The sequence below is a fragment of the Scyliorhinus torazame genome, chromosome 20 (genome assembly GCF_047496885.1).
Source record: "Scyliorhinus torazame isolate Kashiwa2021f chromosome 20, sScyTor2.1, whole genome shotgun sequence".
Taxonomy (NCBI): domain Eukaryota; kingdom Metazoa; phylum Chordata; class Chondrichthyes; order Carcharhiniformes; family Scyliorhinidae; genus Scyliorhinus; species Scyliorhinus torazame.
In genome coordinates, this window is record NC_092726.1 from 7,080,077 (window position 1) to 7,095,076 (window position 15,000).

General features: G+C 51.3%; 1 protein-coding gene across 5 annotated transcripts in view; it reads right to left on the reverse strand.

Moving 5' to 3' along the window:
* The window catches only part of LOC140396840 (triacylglycerol hydrolase DDHD2-like), a 158,428-nt gene that overhangs the window by 40,938 nt on the left and 102,490 nt on the right, over window positions 1-15,000 (reverse strand). For all 5 annotated transcript variants that reach the window (XM_072485606.1, XM_072485608.1, XM_072485609.1 and 2 more), the window contains exons 4-11: window positions 12,887-13,080; window positions 12,056-12,145; window positions 10,625-10,817; window positions 5,072-5,213; window positions 3,567-3,775; window positions 1,720-1,826; window positions 429-518; window positions 23-118 (exon numbers count right to left, since the gene is read on the reverse strand). In XM_072485606.1, the coding sequence (XP_072341707.1) occupies window positions 23-118; window positions 429-518; window positions 1,720-1,826; window positions 3,567-3,775; window positions 5,072-5,213; window positions 10,625-10,817; window positions 12,056-12,145; window positions 12,887-13,080 (1,121 nt within the window). The remainder of the gene's footprint in view (window positions 1-22; window positions 119-428; window positions 519-1,719; window positions 1,827-3,566; window positions 3,776-5,071; window positions 5,214-10,624; window positions 10,818-12,055; window positions 12,146-12,886; window positions 13,081-15,000) is intronic.

Here is a 15,000-nt window from a genome sequence, read left to right on the forward strand (position 1 = left end):
ACAGACACTCACAGTGCTGTACCTGCACATTGGTCAACTTCTTCGCCAAACTTAACATTTTCTTTCTTGGTCCGAGAGGAATCCCCAAGTCCTTCAATTCAGCATCTGAACACAGGACCTGGTGAAAACAAACACAGGAACAGAGTCCTCCCTATCAGCGCAGGAAAGGTGAAAGGTCTCTTTATAACACAACGCAAAATACTCTGCCTTCTCAGCCAATCTGTCCACATGTGCACACGTACAGGGGGGGGGGGGGGGGAGGGAGGAGGGGAGAGGAGGAGGGGAGGAGGAGGAGGAGGGGGGAGAGGAGGAGGGGAGGAGGAGGAGGAGGGGGGAGAGGAGAGGGAGAGAGAGAGGAGTGGAGAGAAATGGAACCCACAAAACTGGAAAGAAATAAGAATTCAGAAGGAGTTTCTGTCGGATCTTACCAGCGACTCCAAATCCAGCTTCTCCTTCTCCAGGATGGTCAAGAATTCAGACAGCCCGTGCGAATTCAGAACTTGGTCCAGGCTCATCTCCTGAGGCAGAGAAGACACGAGCTTTAGCAGAGCAGGAACCCCAACCCCACCACTGTCCTGTGATACTTTGAACTCCAAAGGTAGCTGGACTGACGTAGGGCAAGAAGCAGATGACTGAAGCAACCGCGTAGCAAAGCCAGCGCACAGATTGATGCGAACATCCCCCTCAATCCAGCAGCAGCTCTTGGCTGGGACCCAGGGACAAGGGGAGCTTTCCCATGCTTCAAGACGTGGAACTCGGAGCAACAGTGCATGGGTCATTCAGCCCCTCCAGCCTGCTCCGATATTCCAGCCAATCAGGGCTAACGTACGGTTAAAATCCATCTTGCCAGCTATTGTTCCCCATTGTGGGTGACACGATAGCACAGTGGTTAGCACAGTTGCTTCACAGCTCCAGGGTCCCAGGTTCGATTCCGGCTTGGGTCACTGTCTGTGCGGAGTCTGCACGTTCTCCCAGTGTGTGCGTGGGTTTCCTCCGGGTGCTCCGGTTTCCTCCCACAGTCCAAAGATGGTTAGGTGGATTGGCCGTGATAAATTGCCCTCAGTGTTCAAAATGCTTAGGTGGGGTTACTGGGATAGGGAGGAGGTGTGGGCTTGGGTAGGGTGCTCTTTCCAAGGGCCGGTGCAGGCTCGATGGGCCGAATGGCCTCCTTCTGCACTGTAAATTCTATGGTCCCTTTTTTTCCAATTAAAGGGCAATTTTAGCATTGGCAATCTGCCAACCCTGCTCATCTATTTGGGCTGTGGGGGTGAGACCCACGCAGACACGGGGAGAATGTGCAAACTCCACACGGACAGTGAGCCGGGGCCGGGATCGAACCCGTGGCCTCGGGGCCGTGAGGCAGCAGCGCTAACCACCGAGCCACCTCACAAAGGTACAGCTTTAATCGAGAGACAGGGTGCTCCTTCACCAGCGATTGGCCACTTGGAAGGATTTGAGGGGCATTGCATTTCAGGTAGTCACCCAGCTCTCCCCGAGCGCACTGGCACCAACACTGTGTGTTCTGTGTCTGTCCTGGATAGATCCAGAGGTGAGGCACGTGGGGGCGACGTCTCATTCTAACGGGGGGGAGAGCGTTCCGACGTACAACACCCACGTTTCTCAGGCCGGTCCCCGGTCCCAGCCTCTGGTCGGCGAAGCGGCTTGTGCCAAAGCTGGGCCCGGTGCTCCGACCGTCTGTGCTGCCGCTGCCAGGTTTACCTTCCTGCAGGAGTGACAAGCCTTTGTCGCGATCGGTTGCCGTGGACTCTGTTCTTTGGCGCTGGAGCTTCTCTGGTTGGTCAGGATATCGAAGAGTATCAAAGAGCCTGGAGAACACGGGACATGTTTAGTGAGCGCGGGTTCCACATTCCCCCCAGTCTCCGGGGAAAATAATTTTCTCCTGCATTCCCTTCTGGATTTATCCTGGGATCGCAGGCCCCTGGTTCTCGGCTCCCACACAACTGAAACACCTTCTCTAGTGTCACCCCCAAATGTCACCCTCAAAGACCTTGCAAGTGTCAGCCTGTGATGCCACTTGGTGGACAGTCCTTTCTTGCGCGAGTGGTTCAAACACAACATATTCATATTGCTCAGCACCTCGACTCCAATTGGCTGAAGTATTGCCATCTTGTGCTTGTCTGAAATTTGGTATTCTTGCATTTGTCCCGACGAGTGCAAGAGGAAAAACTTCAGCAACCTGTCTCTCAGCTCAAGTTCAAGACAGTCGCAAATGAGTCCAATCGGGAAATTCAGCAGAAACGTTACTCCGAGAGAGTGGTGAGAATGCGGACGTTGAGGTAAGTATAGACAGAAAGGGCGATGAGTGTGAGAGTGAGAGCAGCAGGAGACAGCGTTGCTGACGGAAGGTTGGAGGAGGTTGAGGGCGTAGACCGAATGGGCCACCTGCCCTCACGTTGTGTGGGCCATCAACTCTGGTCAGGTGACAATGGGTAATTGGTCAACTCTAACCCACATCCCAGGAACTAATAGGAACAAAGTAAATCCCTGAAGAGTTCCAGCTGCCTGCTTCACTTCGGGGGAAGTGCGAGGAGGGTTGAAGCCGAACTGAGAGGTTCACACAATAAACCTGCACGGTGAATGTAGAAATTGTTATATCTTTTATATTCTGTTGCAGTGATGTTCCAGAATAAAACCTGGTTTAAAATACAGGCAATGTGTCTACTAAAACTCTTGTTAAGGGTTGCAAAAGGTGAGGTAATCATTCATTCCAACCACTTAGTTGGTTGCAGATAAAGGGCTAATAGAATGATGTTTTGATTGCTGGAGATTCCCTGGAGAGCAGATAATTATTGAGCGATTGTATTTAGTCCTTGCCCAGCAGGTCATCGAATCTAGTGCTGTACAGAAGATGTAATTAATGGGAGGAGCCAGGTCTGTGTGCAGTTTTGGGATCTAATATAGGATTATAAATTGAACAGCAGTTTTGCCAAATGCTGTTAGGTTGAGCACAAGTATACGGGATCTGCTCTTGGCAGTATCCATCTCCAAATGTTTGCACCGATCAGCAAGGAACCTGTTTTTTAAAACTTTATTTACAAGTGGCATTTGAGCTGTATTGGTTTGTTTAATTGGGGTTAGCAGCGGGTGCAGATAGTAAGTTCAGGTTTTTTCCTATTGTTTAAGAACTGATAATTCAAAGCTATTTCTTTAATATTAATGTGGTTAATGCTGTGTATAAATTAAAGTTTGTTTTTATATAAAAGATTCTTATTGGTCATAGTCGTCACTCTCGGGGTGAAGTATTCTTTCCTCACGGTTTTGGAAATTGAAACATGGTTTGGGGTCCTCGCCTGGTATCCTGACAAAGAGTGGGGTCTGGTCCGGTATCCTAACACTTGCCGTCTGTATCTCACCCAAAACCAAAACACCAGTTATCTAATTACAGGGACTGGCTTCTGATCTCGCCACTCATGGGCATCCGTCACCTTCCCGACCATGTGTCAGATTCCCTGTCTGATCCCAAGCAGCACAGAGGTGACCTGGCGGAAACCCACCTCCCAACCGACTAAACGCAGCCGGGAATGTTCAAAAGACTCCTACTTTACCGAGACTGTGTCCGGCCATCGAAATCCCTCCTCGGAAATCTGGATTGCGCTGTTGGAAAAGGGTCAAGAGTTGGTTCATCTCGTTGGCCACCGTGTCTACGATGGTCTGGCAGTAGGTGGGGCTGTTGTAGAAGAACAGGTCGAGCAGCGTCTCGTTGGTGAAGTGGCGCAGGCGGCTGATGCTGGGCAGTGTGATCCTGCGAATATCTCTGAGGGGAAAGAGAGTGAGAGGGGGACAGACTGAGCACCAAGGAGCGACAGTTTCACCATTAAACCTTGATCAATGTGGCCAGATCCTTCACGGGAAATGGAACACATGAAGGACACAGTTCACACGCCCCCGGGACAGATGCAGGCCAAGTTGGAATGAAGCTCCCTTGGCTGTGTCCTGCCCTCTCCGGCCCATTCCGACAAGGTGCCGTTTTAATTCTGGCATTGGCCTTTCTTGGGAAAGACACACGATTGAGCTCCCACTGGGTCCATTGCCTATTGTGAACTCACAGGTGCGAGATGGTTCTCACTATCGTATGGTCAAAAGGGAACCGAACGAACAAAAGGAAGACAAACTTTGTGAACCCCACGAGACGCTCAGAGGACGGGTATACAGAGTCACCAGCCCAACGGGAGCCTGCTGGTGTTTGTGCTAAACCTGACACTCCTGCCACCCTCCTCCATCAAACCCCATCAATCAATCCTTCCACTCCTTTTCCTGCAGATACAGCTCAGATAGATGGGCTGCACAGTGGTCAGCACCGCTGCCTCGCAACGCCAGGGATCCAGGTTCAATTCCAGCCTGGGCTGACCGTGCGGAGTCTGCACGTTCTCCCCGTGTCTGCGTGGGTTTCCTCCGGGTGCTCCGGTTTCCTCCCACAGTCCCGGAAGACGTGCAGGTTGGGTGGGTTGGCCAGAGTAAATTTTGCCCTTCGTGCCCAAAGGTTCAGGTTCGGTGGGGTGACGGGGACAGGGTGGGGGAGTGGGCCTCGGTTAGGATGCTCTTTCGGAGGGTCTGCGCCGACACGATGGGCCGAATGGCGTCCTCCTGCAGGAATTCTATGGTTCTGTTGCATTGATTCCGTGATACTCGCTTCAATTATTCCAAATGGTAGCATGCTGCACAGTGAAATTACCCTGTGCTTTGCTCAAGTACCACCCCGATCTTCACCATCCCCTTGTATTGGACAATACATCAGACCCCCCCCCCCACCCAGATTCACGTTCAACATCTCTGCAAATCCCCGTCTGCAATTAAACCCAACCCTATCTGGCAGAGTGTCCCCGTGTCCACCCCGCGGCTGCCAATCGGCAGACCACACCAATAAGCCATGTCCAGCAACGCCGGAATTCGCAGATCCCAAATCCAACTGGACGCCCTTCACCCATCAGCTCCCAATCGGGGAATCGCCCCCCCCCCAGTCACGGGGATCAGGCCGCGCCCGTTACCCTGCTCGCCCCGCTCACTCCGAAAGACGTCAACCGCTTCAGGCCGAGCGCCACAAGACACTCACTCGTCCACGCCGGTGGCGTCCCCGTGCAGCGTGCAGTACCAATTCACCGGCAGAAACTCCACCCGGCCAACCTTCTGCTCATCCTGGGCCTTCCTGAAGTGCGTCTGGAGCAGGCTCAGAGCAGCATTGCGGAAATCGTTCACTGGGAAGGGGCAGGGAAGAGGTGCGTTAGCCAAGCTGCTGGCGAGCCCCGAGGCTCCGCGACCACGCGGCTCCGAACACCGCTCCCTTCGCCGGCTGCTCCTGGCGCCAGAGTCAGAGCTCTTTCTCACCACCCCGTTCAGCTCACCCGCTCAGAGGCGGCGCACCACCAAAGGAACCCCAAGGGAGGGGGAGCTGGACTGCTCCGCACAGACGCGCAGCTGGAGGCTACACTGGAAAAGCTACACGAGTGACCATCTCCCCAACTTGAGGTTCTTCAACCTGCTGAGGATGGTGAAGCAGCTGGGGGAGGGAGATGGCGGCAACGTCACCGGACGAGTAATCCCAGAGACTCCCGTGAGGAGAAGAAAGAAATAAAAGTCACTGGACAAAGGGGAATCAATATCAGCACCAAACAGGATTGTTCTGAACGCTTCATTAATCCCTGAGAATATAATCTTTCAGTTCGTTTAAATTAATTAAACTGTTTTTGGTTGGTCACAAGGACTTTAAACTAGCAAGTTGGGGGGGGAAGGGAAGTGTAAAGCTATGGACAGTATAATGGTTAATGGAGATCAAGGCAGCAGGTTACGTGACAGGTCATTATGTAGAGATATGGGTTCAAAGACAAGGATGATTAGGAGAAAGGGTAAGAGGAAAAATAAATTGCGAAAAGTTACTGATCAAGGTGTTAGGATTCATAACAAAAACATAAAAAACAGCATAAGTGTACTTTACCTGAATGCTCGTAGTATTCGGAATAAGGTCAATGAGTTGATGGCGCAAATCATCGTGAATGACTATGATTTAGTGGCCATTACTGAAACATGGTTAAAGGATGGTCACGACTGGGAGTTAAATATCCGAGGGTATCAGACTATACGAAAGGATAGAATGGACGGTAAGGGCGCTGGTGTAGCTCTGTTGTTTAAGGATGACATCCGGGCAATAGTAAGGGATGATATTGGTACTCTGGAGGACAAGGTTGAATCAATCTGGGTGGAAATCAGGAAGAGTAAGGTGAAAAGGTCACTGTTAGGAGTAGTCTATAGGCCACCAAATAGTAACAGGATGGTAGGGCAGGCAATAAGCAAAGAAATAACGGATGCATGGAGAAATGGTACAGCGGTTATCATGGGAGATTTTAATCTGCATATCGATTGGTTTTACCAGGTTGGTCAAGGCAGCCTTGAGGAGGAGTTTATAGAATGTGCCCGGGATAATTTCCTGGAACAGTATGTAATGGAACCTACAAGGGAACAAGCGGTCCTAGATCTGGTCCTGTGTAATGAGGCAGGATTGATTAATGATCTCATAGTTCGGGATCCTCTTGGAAGGAGCGACCACAATATGGTGGAATTTAAAATACAGTTGGAGGATGCCAAGGTAAAATCAAACACTAGTGTTTTGTGCTTAAACAAAGGCGATTACAATGGGATGAGTGAAGAACTAGCTAAGGTAGACTGGGAGCAAAGACTTTATGGTGAAGCAGTTGAGGAACAGTGGAGAACCTTCCGAGCGATCTTTCACAGTGTTCAGAAAAGGTTCATACCGACAAAAAAAGAAAGATGGTAGAAAGGGGAAAAATCGACCGTGGATATCCAAGGAGGTGAGGGAGAGTATCAAATTGAAGGAAAAAACATACAAAGTGGCAAAAATTAGTGGGAGACTAGAGGACTGGGAAGTCTTTAGGGGGCAACAGAAAGCTACTAAAAAAGCGATAAAGAAGAGTAAGGTAGATCATGAAAGTAAACTTGCTCAGAACATAAAAGCAGATAGTAAAACCTTCTACAAATATATAAGACAAAAAAGAGTGGCTAAGGTAAATATTGGTCCTTTGGAAGATGAGAAGGGAGATTTAATAATAGGAGATGGGGAAATGGCTGAGGAACTGAACAGGTTTTTTGGGTCAGTCTTCACAGTGGAGGACACAAATAACATGCCAGTGACTGATGGAAATAAGGATATGATAGGTGAGGACCTTGAGATGATTGTAATCACTAAGGAGGCAGTATTGGGCAAGCTAATGGGGCTAAAGGTAGACAAGTCTCCTGGCCCTGATGGGATGCATCCCAGAGTGTTAAAAGAGATGGCTAGGGAAATTGTAAACGCACTAGTGATAATTTATCAAAATTCACTAGACTCTGGGGTGGTCCCAGAGGATTGGAAAGTAGCAAACGTGACACCACTGTTTAAAAAAGGAGGTCGGCAGAAAGCGGGTAATTATAGGCCGGTAAGCTTAACTTCGGTTGTAGGGAAAATGCTGGAATCTATCATTAAGGAGGAAATAGCGGGGCACCTGGATGGAAATTGTCCCATTGGGCAGACGCAGCATGGGTTCACAAAGGGTAGGTCGTGTCTGACTAATTTGATAGAATTTTTTGAGGACATTATCAGTGCGGTAGGTAACGGGGAGCCAATGGATGTGGTATAAATGGATTTCCAGAAAGCTTTTGACAAGGTGCCACACAAAAGGTTGCTGCATAAACTAAAGATGCATGGCATTGAGGGTAAAGTGGTAGCATGGGTAGAGGATTGGTTAACTAACAGAAAGCAGAGAGTGGGGACAAATGGGTGTTTCTCTGGTTGGCAACCTGTAAATAGTGGGGTCCCTCAAAGATCAGTGTTGGGCCCGCAGTTGTTCACAATTTACATCGACGATTTGGAGTTGGGGACCAAGGGCAATGTGTCAAAGTTTGCAGACGACACTAAGATGAGTGGTAAAGCAAAAAGGGCAGAGGATACCGGAAGTCTGCAGAAGGATTTGGATAGGTTAGGTGAATGGGCTAGGGTCTGGCAGATGGAATTCAATGTTGCCAAGTGTGAGGCTATCCATTTTGGGAGGAATAACAGTAGAATGGATTATAATTTAAACGGTAAGATGTTAAAACATGCTGCTGTGCAGAGGGACCTGGGTGTGCTGGTGCACGAGTCGCAAAAAGTTGGTGTGCAGGTGCAACAGGTGATGAAGAAGGCTAATCGAGTTTTGTCTTTCATTGCTAGAGGGATGGAGTTCAAGACTAGGGAGGTTATGCTGCAATTGTATAGGATGTTGGTGAGGCCGCATCTGGAGTATTGTGTTCAGTTTTGGTCTCCTTACCTGAGAAAGGACATATTGGCACTGGAGGGTGTGCAGAGGAGATTCACTAAGTTGATCCCAGAGTTGAGGGGATTAGATTATGACGAGAGGTTGAGTAGACTGGGACTGTACTCATTGGAGTTTAGAAGGATGCAGGGGGATCTTATTGATATATATAAAATTATTAAGGGAATAGATAGGATAGGATAGATGCGGGCAGGTTGTTTCCACTGGTCGGGGAAAGCAGAACTTGGGGGCATAGCCTCAAAATAAGGGGAAGTAGATTTAGGACGGAGTGTAGGAGGAACTTCTTCACCCAAAGGGTTGTGAATCTCTGGAATTCCTTACCCAGTGAAGCAGTTGAAGATAGATGCCTTTCTAAAGAATAAAGGGATTGGGGGATATGGTGTACGGGCCGGAGAGTGGAGCTGAGTCCACAAAGATCGGCCATGATCTCAGTGAATGGCGGAGCAGGCTCGAGGGGCCAGATGGCCAACTCCTGCTCCTAGTTCCTATGTTCCCTTCTGTTTCAGTCGGAGGGAATTCTAAGAGAAGTTGCAGAGGTTTGGGTGCCTTGGTGAAAACACATCATTTTTTAAATTTAGTGTACCCAATTCTCTTTATTCCCCAATAAAGGGGCAATTTAGCGTGGCCAATCCACCTACCCTGCACATCTTTGGGCCGTGGGGGTGAGACCCACGCCGATGCGGGGAGAATGTGCAAACTCCACACGGGGCAGGGATCGAACCTGGGGCCTCGGGGCAGGGATCGAACCTGGGACCTCGGCGCCGTGAGGCAGCAGTGCTAACCACTGCCCCACCCCCGTAAACGCAGCATTCTCAAATAAACTTTGGTTCGAGTGTCGGGGGTGAAGCTGTTAGCACTTTGCAGCCACTGGACCAATTAGGGCCAAGCGAATCGACGCAGCCAACAATAGTCCCAAACAATGCTGACTATCTCAACTAGCAACCAAACAGCAAGGCTGCGCAAGACACCCGAATTGTGTATATGTACGGACGCAGGGTCTGCATTTGGTTAAATCTTGCAGGGAGCATGGCCTCGATAATTATTCTCAGTTACAATTGGATCTGACGCTGTAGCTGGAAACAATGACCAGGTTCAAGTCACTCATCTCCAGCCTGTGTCAGGGACGAGTGCGGCATGGTCCAATCTCGCCTCCATGCCACAGCCCTCGGGGACACTGCTCCTGGAGACTTGTGGTCTCCTTACCTACCCGAGGACGCATTTGCCATCGAGGGGGTGCGACCGAGGTTCCCCAGGCATCCCGGGAATTTTTGACAATGACAGGTGATCTCATTGATACCTACAAAACACGTACAGGGCTGGACAGGGTAGGTGCAGGGTGGGTGTTTCCCCTGAGATATCAGCACGTGAGGGGACACTGCAGGAAAGGGGGCTTGAGCCATGATCTAATTGAAGAGTGGGCCAGGCTCGAGGGGCCGAGAGGCCGACACTTGCTCCTGTTGCCTACATTTCGACATTCTAAGTGCTGGCCGCGTGATTTGTGCCTCGGTGGAGAACTTGGGAAACCAGACAGCCAGGAGAATCTGGAGTTTGGAAGTGGGACAGTGAGGTGCGCAGTCTGGCCGCTGGAGTCTTTTTCAGGAAGCACATCAGGACTGGGAGCCGGACGTTCCCAGCTCACACCACAACCGGCGAGCAGTGCGAGCGGGCAATGCAACAATCCCTGGTCAGCACTGACAGGACGGATGAAGAGTTCCCCACCTGGGCGAAATCAGAGTGGTGACATGACCTTCCCGCTTCGCATTCACCTGGGCCTGCACCAGTGCAGCAGAATGCTGACATTCCAGCTCCGTTTGAGGTGTCAAGACACAGATTTGACCAAGTGGTGTGAGGGGACCTGTTGGAGCTCCCTCCTTTCGACACTCTGGGCTGTGGAGGTTTGGCGTTGCCCCCTCGCGGGGACTGCTCCTGGTCCTGAACACTGCCCAGAAGCCACGACTGAGGGGGGGGGGGGGGGGGGGGGGGGGGGCAAACCGGTCTGGAGCATTGCCAATCAGCCCCAGCGTCCCTTCGCAAAGGGGCGAGAACACGCGGCCTGCGTCGCGATGTCGCCCGTGCAGAGTATTGACGGGACACTGGGAAGGAGAGCTGGAATAGTGGATGACATCCGGGCATGCACCGAAAGACACACGGGCGGGATCTTGGTATTCCGCGTCACCTCGGGGAGTGGACAGGGGCAGCTGGCCGGGCTGGGGGAAGAGGAGAGGCTCCAGGTCGAAATGGCGGACGGATTTGCTTCCCCGCTGAGATTTACCAACAGAGGCATGCCTGGCGCGGCCCAAACTCACCGCATTGGATGATGCTCCGAAAACGAATGTCACACGCCGGTCCGATGCCGTGGACCATGAACACCAAGTGGTCGACCGTCACGGGCTCACCAAGGAAGATATCCCCATAGGTCTGTTCGGTCCCTCTCTTCACCGTCCACGGTTTGCTCTGATCGGATGCTATGGTGTTCCATTCTTGGAAATGCATCATCAGCTAAGGGACACACACACACAAAAGAGTGAGCAACAGTGTGATATCGGACAGCGTCAACAATTTCTGGAGACCTGTTTGAACATGACTGGGCTTGGCACAGTGGCTGGCCCGAGTCGCGGGGTCAAGACGGACTCTGCTGCTTTCAGCACCAACCCCAGGTTGGACAGGAGGGTGTGCTGCCCAGTCAGAGATGCCACTCTTCAGATAGGAAGTTAATCGAGGACTCGCTGCTCCCTCAGGAGGGTGTAAAAGGTGGAGGTGCTCCCTTGTCCTGACACACCGGCCAACATTCATTTCTCAACCAACACCAAAAAGGCATTCGTCTGTCGATGACTCTATTTTCTGTCTGTGGGAGGGTTTTTAATGGGAAAATGTGTACTTCCTCCAAAAAGGGCAAAGATTCCAATCAGGGTCTCGCAGCCAGTATTCTCGACAGGTGTACATGGTCAGGGCAGAGGCAGGAGACATGGCACGGTGGCACAGTGGTTAGCACAGCGCCAGGGTAGGGATTCAATTTCGGCCTCGGGTCACAGCCTGTGCAGAGTCTGCACGTCCTCCCAGAGTCTGCGTGGGTTTCCTCCGGGCGCTCCGGTTTCCTCCCACAAGTCCCGAAAGACGTGCTGTTAGGTGGATTGGCCGTGATAAATTGCCCCTTCCTGTCCAGGAAAGCGCAGGTGAGGTGGGGTTACAGGGGTAGAGTGGGGGAGTGGACCGAGGAAGGGGGCTCTTTCAGAGGGTCAGTGCAGACTCGAGGGGCCGAATGGCTTCTTCTGCACTGTCGTGATTCTGGGACCCAGGGGCTCAATGTCTCAGAGGGCAGACAGTCGTCACTTTACACGGCCACATCGAGTGAGCGGGTATCACACAGCCTGCACGCAAGGGAGACTAGGAGACATTTTTATGCTTTGGAAAAAAAAAGGCATGCTCTTATTCCAAAATCCTTGGCGGCAATTGGGTGAAGATGTCACCACCCTGCACCATCACCATTGCAATCTCACCCAGCTTTTATCAGTGCGGTCAGAGTCCATTTCATTGATCCCCGTTTGCTCTGTGACTCTCTCTCTCTCTCTCTCTCTCTCTAACAGAGTGATGTCAATGTCCACATTCCAGCTCCCATCGCCACTTCACACCCGTCTCTCACCGTCGTGAACCAATCCCAATGCTCAACACATGCCCACGCATTTCCAAAAGGGGGGGGGCAGGGGTGCTGGGGCTTCCGACCCACGCAACATTGTCACCTTTGGATTGTGCAAGATGATGACTTCTCCCGTGGCAAATTCCACCTTCTTGTTCCACTCGTTCGTGAGAACTGCTTCTTTATACGTTTCCTGTGTCGAGAGGGAAGGATTTTTGTTATTAAGCCTTTCCGGCAGTGTCTGATTTACAAACGGAAGCCTCTGAGACGGACAAACGCCTGCTTTGTGTTCATTCTGACCCAGTTCGTGGCTGCCACAAGGGGGAATATTGTTCAGCTTGTGGCGCCTGCAAGCCGCTTGTGTGCAGAGGCACTGGCTGTGCAGAGGAGCAGGCTGCACATTCTCTAGGTGCCCGCCAGGCCCCAGCATCCCCGCAGTGCCACTGTGTCTGTGCGGCAGGATGCCCAAGGTTACGGCCGTACGGTGGACTGGGCATCTCGCTCCGAGCTGTGCCCTTCTCAATGCCGTGGGCCTGTGCCCAGGAGGGACGAGGCTCAGGTTTCCTCGGCCCCTGACTTGTGCGGCGCCTCACAAACACAAGAAACTGAAGAGAGGCCTGCAGCTTGAAGGGCAGGAAGCCCCCAGGGGCCGGAGCGGAGGCACGGGGGTCAGGGCAGTGCTGAAGGGGGCCAATTCGGCCCATCGCGTCAGGTGGTTCACTGGGGCAACAGGTCAAGCCGATTGGGGGGGGGGGCGTGGGCAATCTTTGTGAAGACGCTGTGGACAACTCAAGCAGCCATCACTGGCGAGGAGTTAATCCAGATCAAACTGCTCCGTTGGAACCTCTGCATCCGGAGACTGGTGCACGGAGTGTTGGTAAGAGTGGTGAGACCGCGGGGAATGGTGCGGAGAATTCAGTCAGTGGCACTGTACCTCAATCAGCTCGCTCAGCTCCTCCGAGTACGGGGTATACCTGCTGTCCTTCTCACTTTTGCAAAACCAGGTGCACCGCCTGACCTGGCTGGGGGCCTCCTGCCAGTACACTGCCTGCCTCGTGCGCCTGGCCAGAAACACATCAAACCTCCCGCCATCCGTCGGGACTGGCACATTCTCCAAATCCAACCCTTCTGAAAAAGAACACAAGATACAGGAGCAGAATTAGGCCATTCGGCCCATCGAGTCTGCTCTGCCATTCGCTCATGGCTGATCCCATCCCGGCCTCCACTCCACCGTCCTGCCCATTCTCCATAACCCTTCAACCCATTACCGATTAAAAACCTGTCTAACTCCTCCTTAAATTGACTCGCTGTCCCAGCATGCACCGCTCTCTGGGGTAGCGAATTCCACAGATTCACAACCCTTTGGGAGAAGTAGTTTCTCCTCAACTCGGTTTCAGATTTTCTGCCTCTTATCCTGAGCCTGTGACCTCTCGTTCTGGAATGTTCCACAAGGGGAAGCACCAGCTCCACGTCTACTTTATCCAGACCTTTTAGCATCTAGTACACCTCAATTAGATCTCCCCTCATTCATAGTATTTACACTGCAGAAGGAGGCCATTCGGCTCATCGAGTCTGCACCGACCCTTGGAAAGAGCACCCTACCCAAGCCCACACCTCCACCCCATCTCAGTAACCCCAGCTAACCTTCTTGGACATTAAGGGCAATTTATCACGGCCAATCCACCTAAGCTGCACATCTTTGGACTGTGGGAGGAAACCGGAGCACCCGGAGGGAACCCGCGCACACACGGGGAGAACGTGCAGACTCCGCACTGACAGTCACCCAAGCGGGAATCGAACCTGGGACCCTGGAGCTGTGAAGCGAGTGTGCTAACCACTGTGCTACCGTGTTATCTAAACTCTGGAGACTATAGGCCCAAACTGTTCAATCACACGGCAGATGTGGTCTCACCAATGCCTTGTATCGTTGCAAAAACACTTCCTTACCTTTATACAACATAAGAACTGGAAGCAGGAGTCGGCCATCCGGCCCCTCGAGCCTGCTCCACCATTCAATGAGATCATGGCTGATCTTTTGTGGAATCAGCTCCACTTTCCGGCCCGAACACCATAACCCTTAATCCCTTTATTCTTCAAAAAACTATCTATCTTTATCTTTAAAACATTTAATGAAGGAACCTCTACTGCTTCACTGGGCAAGGAATTCCATAGATTCACAACCCTTTGGGTGAAGAAGTTCCTCCTAAACTCAGTCCTAAATCTACCTCCCCTTATTTTGAGGCTATGCCCCCTAGTTCAGCTTTCACCCGCCAGTGGAAACAACCTGCCCGCATCTATCCTATCTATTCCCTTCATAATTTTATAAGTTTCTAGAAGATCCCCCCTCATCCTTCTAAATTCCAACGAGTACAGTCCCAGTCTACTCAACCTCTCCTCGTAATCCAACCCCTTCAGCTCTGGGATTAATCTAGTGAATCTCCTCTGCACACCCTCCAGTGCCAGTACGTCCTTTCTCAAGTAAGGAGACCAAAACTGAACACAATACTCCAGGTGTGGCCTCACTAACACCTTATACAATTGCAGCAGAACCTCCCTAGTCTTAAACTCCATCCCTCTAGCAATGAAGGACAACATTCCATTTGCCTTCTTAATCACCTGTTGCACCTGTAAACCAACTTTTTGCGACTCATGCACTAGCACACCCAGGTCTCTGCACAGCAGCATGTTTTAATATTTTATAATTTAAATAATAATCCCTTTTGCTGTTCTTCCTACCAAAATGGATAACCTCACATTTGTCAACATTGTATTCCATCTGCCAGACCCTAGCTCATTCACTTAGCCGATCCAAATCCCTCTGCAGACTTCCAGTATCCTCTGCACTTTTTGCTTTACCACTTATCTTAGTGTCGTCTGCAAACTTAGACCCATTGCCCTTAGTCCCCAACTCCAAATCATCTATGTAAATTGTGAACAGTTGTGGGCCCCAACACTGATCCCTGAGGGACACCACTAGCTACTGATTGCCAACCAGAGAAACACTCATTAATCCCCACTCTTTGCTTTCTATTAATTAACCAATCCTCT